Source organism: Parasteatoda tepidariorum, chromosome 3, assembly GCF_982258835.1.
Source record: "Parasteatoda tepidariorum strain Cologne lab strain chromosome 3, Ptep-v5.0, whole genome shotgun sequence".
NCBI classification, from domain to species: Eukaryota; Metazoa; Arthropoda; class Arachnida; order Araneae; family Theridiidae; genus Parasteatoda; species Parasteatoda tepidariorum.
The window spans coordinates 116,330,866-116,333,914 of record NC_141757.1 but is presented as its reverse complement, the minus strand read 5'-3'; the positions used below and the strand labels follow the sequence as shown (position 1 = coordinate 116,333,914).

Genomic DNA, 3,049 nt, shown 5'->3' with positions numbered 1-3,049 from the left:
ATATGGTTTGCTAGTAGATACATACATAAAAGACATTAAGGCATTATATAAACATTTCATCTAAAGTTGACATAATTTAATACAAATGGTAATTATGTCATCCACTGTATGAACCGAAACTATGCTTGAGCTTACTGTTATAATCATGACATGAAAATTTAAAACAAATTAATGCTAAGAATTGAGAAATTATATGTTTTGAATAATATGAAAACCTGGGTAGCAAAAGGTTTTAACACTATGGTAATGGATAGCATTGAAGTTGGATGTATTTTAATATTGATTATTAGTCGGAGAGTTGTAAATTTTAGCTTGGCGTTAGAATTTGTTCATAATTCTGTATGAAGTTAATTAAGTTAATTAGTTTATTTATAAGAGTTTTATTACTAATAATTTGCTTCTTCAAGGCTATGATGTTTTGTTCCATGGGAATTTTAAAGTGATAGGATTCTTTTAACAGGCATTTTGTAGCGTAGTGTAGTGGTGAACCAATTTCTCCACAGCTGCAAAGTTTATGTTATGACAACTGAAAGCGTTTCAAGTATGTCCAAAAGGGATCGTGCTCAGTTCTGAACACTATTAATTGTTTTGGCCATTTACTATTTTTAATGGAAACTTTTGGAAGAATTTCGTAAGTCGTTCTTCCGTACTTGTGTGTGGTCCACAGTTGCTGCCAATAATTTAAAATGAATTCTTTTTCCTTCTTTTTAATATATGATAGGGGCATCCCCAAATTTATTGATGTAAGATTTGTGTCTGTGACTGTATCCTTTGCTGCCTTATCCACCTCTTCATTATCCATATGACCAACATGTGCCTTTATCCAGGAGATTTCCAATTGTGGATGATTGATTAAAATATTTTGGACTTTTTTGAGTAATATTATGTGTTGTGTTGATTTGATAGCTTGTAAGGTAGATAGACTGTCAGTCCAAATTGTTGTATTTCTACTGTTATTTTTTGCTATTTGGAGTGCTTCTAAACTATCTCTTGCTTCGGCTTGAAAAATAGCGTTCCAATTGAAAAACTTCCTTTTGATGGTATTTGATTTCGTGCCATCATTAAAGACTATTATGGCGGCTCCTGTTCCTGCCTCCATCTTCGAGCCATCTGTGTAAATATTAATCCTTCTATTTTTATCAGTTTTTTGTTTTATTTGAATATTGCCTGTTATATTTAAGTTAAAGTCTGCAGGATGAATTGTCTGGAGATTAATTTCTGTATCTATTTTTTTATTACTTATAATTAAATCGTCCATCAGAATTGTGTGAAAGAAATCTTTTAGCAAGTTAATTCTAATTGCTTCTTGTTGCAATGTTAGATGAAGAGGAGGCAGACCCAGGATCACCTGCAGTGCTTTTGTTGGTGTTGTCCTATATGCGCCTGTTATATTTAGTAGGAACTTCCTTTGTACTGAGTCAATCTTGTCTTTTATGTATTGCTGTGGTTCTGAGCACCAGATTGCTGCACCGTGTGCTAATATTCTGACTACACACGCCTTATATAAAATTAGTCTATGGTCTCTTTTAATTCCTCAAGATCCTCCTGCTATTCTTTGGATTGCTTGAAGTTTTGCAGATGCTTTATTTCCTTGTGTTGTTATATGTTTTGACCAGTTAACCTGTTCATCAATTATAAGACCTAAAAGATTTACTGATGTGGATCTTTTTGTTTTCTTGTTGTTAAGCTTTATTACAGGGCCGTTTACTAGTTTTCTTTTAATCAGAATGTATGTAGTTTTCTTTTTTAAGATTTCAAGACCATGCATAGTGGCCCAGCTATTTAAGATATTTAATGTATTTATTGTTATAATTCCAAGATCTGATTCTGGCTTAGCTGTTATGACAAAGCTGAAGTGATCTGTAAAAGCGAATTGTTGGACGTCTGCTTCTATGGGGTGTTTTAGATTTTGCGAGGCCTCCGTCCAGTTGAATTATAATGGTTCATCAGCAGAGGTTATCGAAGAAGTAGGACCACTGCACGAGCCTTGAGGAGTTCCTATGGTTTGTGTTATTCAAGATAAAACTTCATCTGTATGAAGCATAATTAGTCTATCCGTTAATAAGCTTTTAAAAATGTTAAAGATATCACTTGGACAATTTTTATTATTAAGGCAATTTAGTATATCATTATGCCTTAGATGGTCAAAGGCTCCTTTAATGTCTGCTGAGCGTAGCAGCATATGTTTCTCTTTATTTTTATGTTTCTTTATGTATCTAAATAGTTGTGTTAGAAGGTCGTCCACTGATTTACCTTTTCTGAAACAAAATTGTCGGTCGCTTAGTAAGTTGTTTGTCTCTAGGTGAAACATCAGTCTTGATGTCACTAATTTTTCTATTAATTTCCCAATCGAAGGGAGAAGCGTAATAGGCCCATAATTCAATATGTTGTGTTTGTCTTTTCCTTTTTTAAGGAAAAGAATCAGATTTCCTACTTTAAAAGCTTTGGGTAAATAACCTATACGCAGACACGAATTGGCAAAGCACAGGAAAAGTTCTTTGTCTGTTTGGTGAACTTCTGTTAGAATTTCATTGTCTATTCCATCCACTCCAGGAGCTTTCCTTTTCGGTAGAGTTGTTATAGTTCTATCTAGTTCTTCTTGGGCGAATATTTTGTCTTTGTTTGAGTTATTGCTGTGTATCGTATTAATTTTTTGATTAGTTGTTTTATAAATTTTTTGTAGGATATTCAAAGCATTGTTTTTAGATTGTTGCAATTTCATCTCGCTCAATTAAATTAGTTGGATATTCCCCACTTTTAAAAGTTATTTTGTATGCCTTATCGAATGGTTTGGTCATGTTTGTGCAAAAAGTTCTTCAGGAGTTGATTTTGTTTTTCCTAATTTCCTTAAAATATACTGCTTTCTTTATCTTCTGTTTCTTGCGTTCTTTGTAATCTTTTTCGAATTGCTCTCGAATTCTTTTTTCTTTATTTGTAAGCTTTGAGTCCACCATGATAATTTGGGTAAAAACGTATGGCTTTTTGTTTTAAGGGATTTATTGCAGGCAACAATGATTGTTCTGATTAGGTTATCCGTTGCAGTATACAG

The 3,049-nt window shown here is 33.0% G+C and overlaps 1 protein-coding gene across 1 annotated transcript; it reads right to left on the bottom strand.

Moving 5' to 3' along the window:
* Positions 1-517: 517 nt before the first annotated feature.
* On the bottom strand, positions 518-2,722 carry LOC122270457 (uncharacterized). The gene is made up of 2 exons (XM_043047826.3): positions 2,435-2,722; positions 518-1,498 (listed from the first exon to the last, which is right to left on the bottom strand). The coding sequence occupies exons 1-2, from the start codon at positions 2,720-2,722 to the stop codon at positions 518-520; spliced, it is 1,269 nt and encodes a 422-aa protein (XP_042903760.3).
* Between the last annotated feature and the right edge of the window lie 327 nt (positions 2,723-3,049).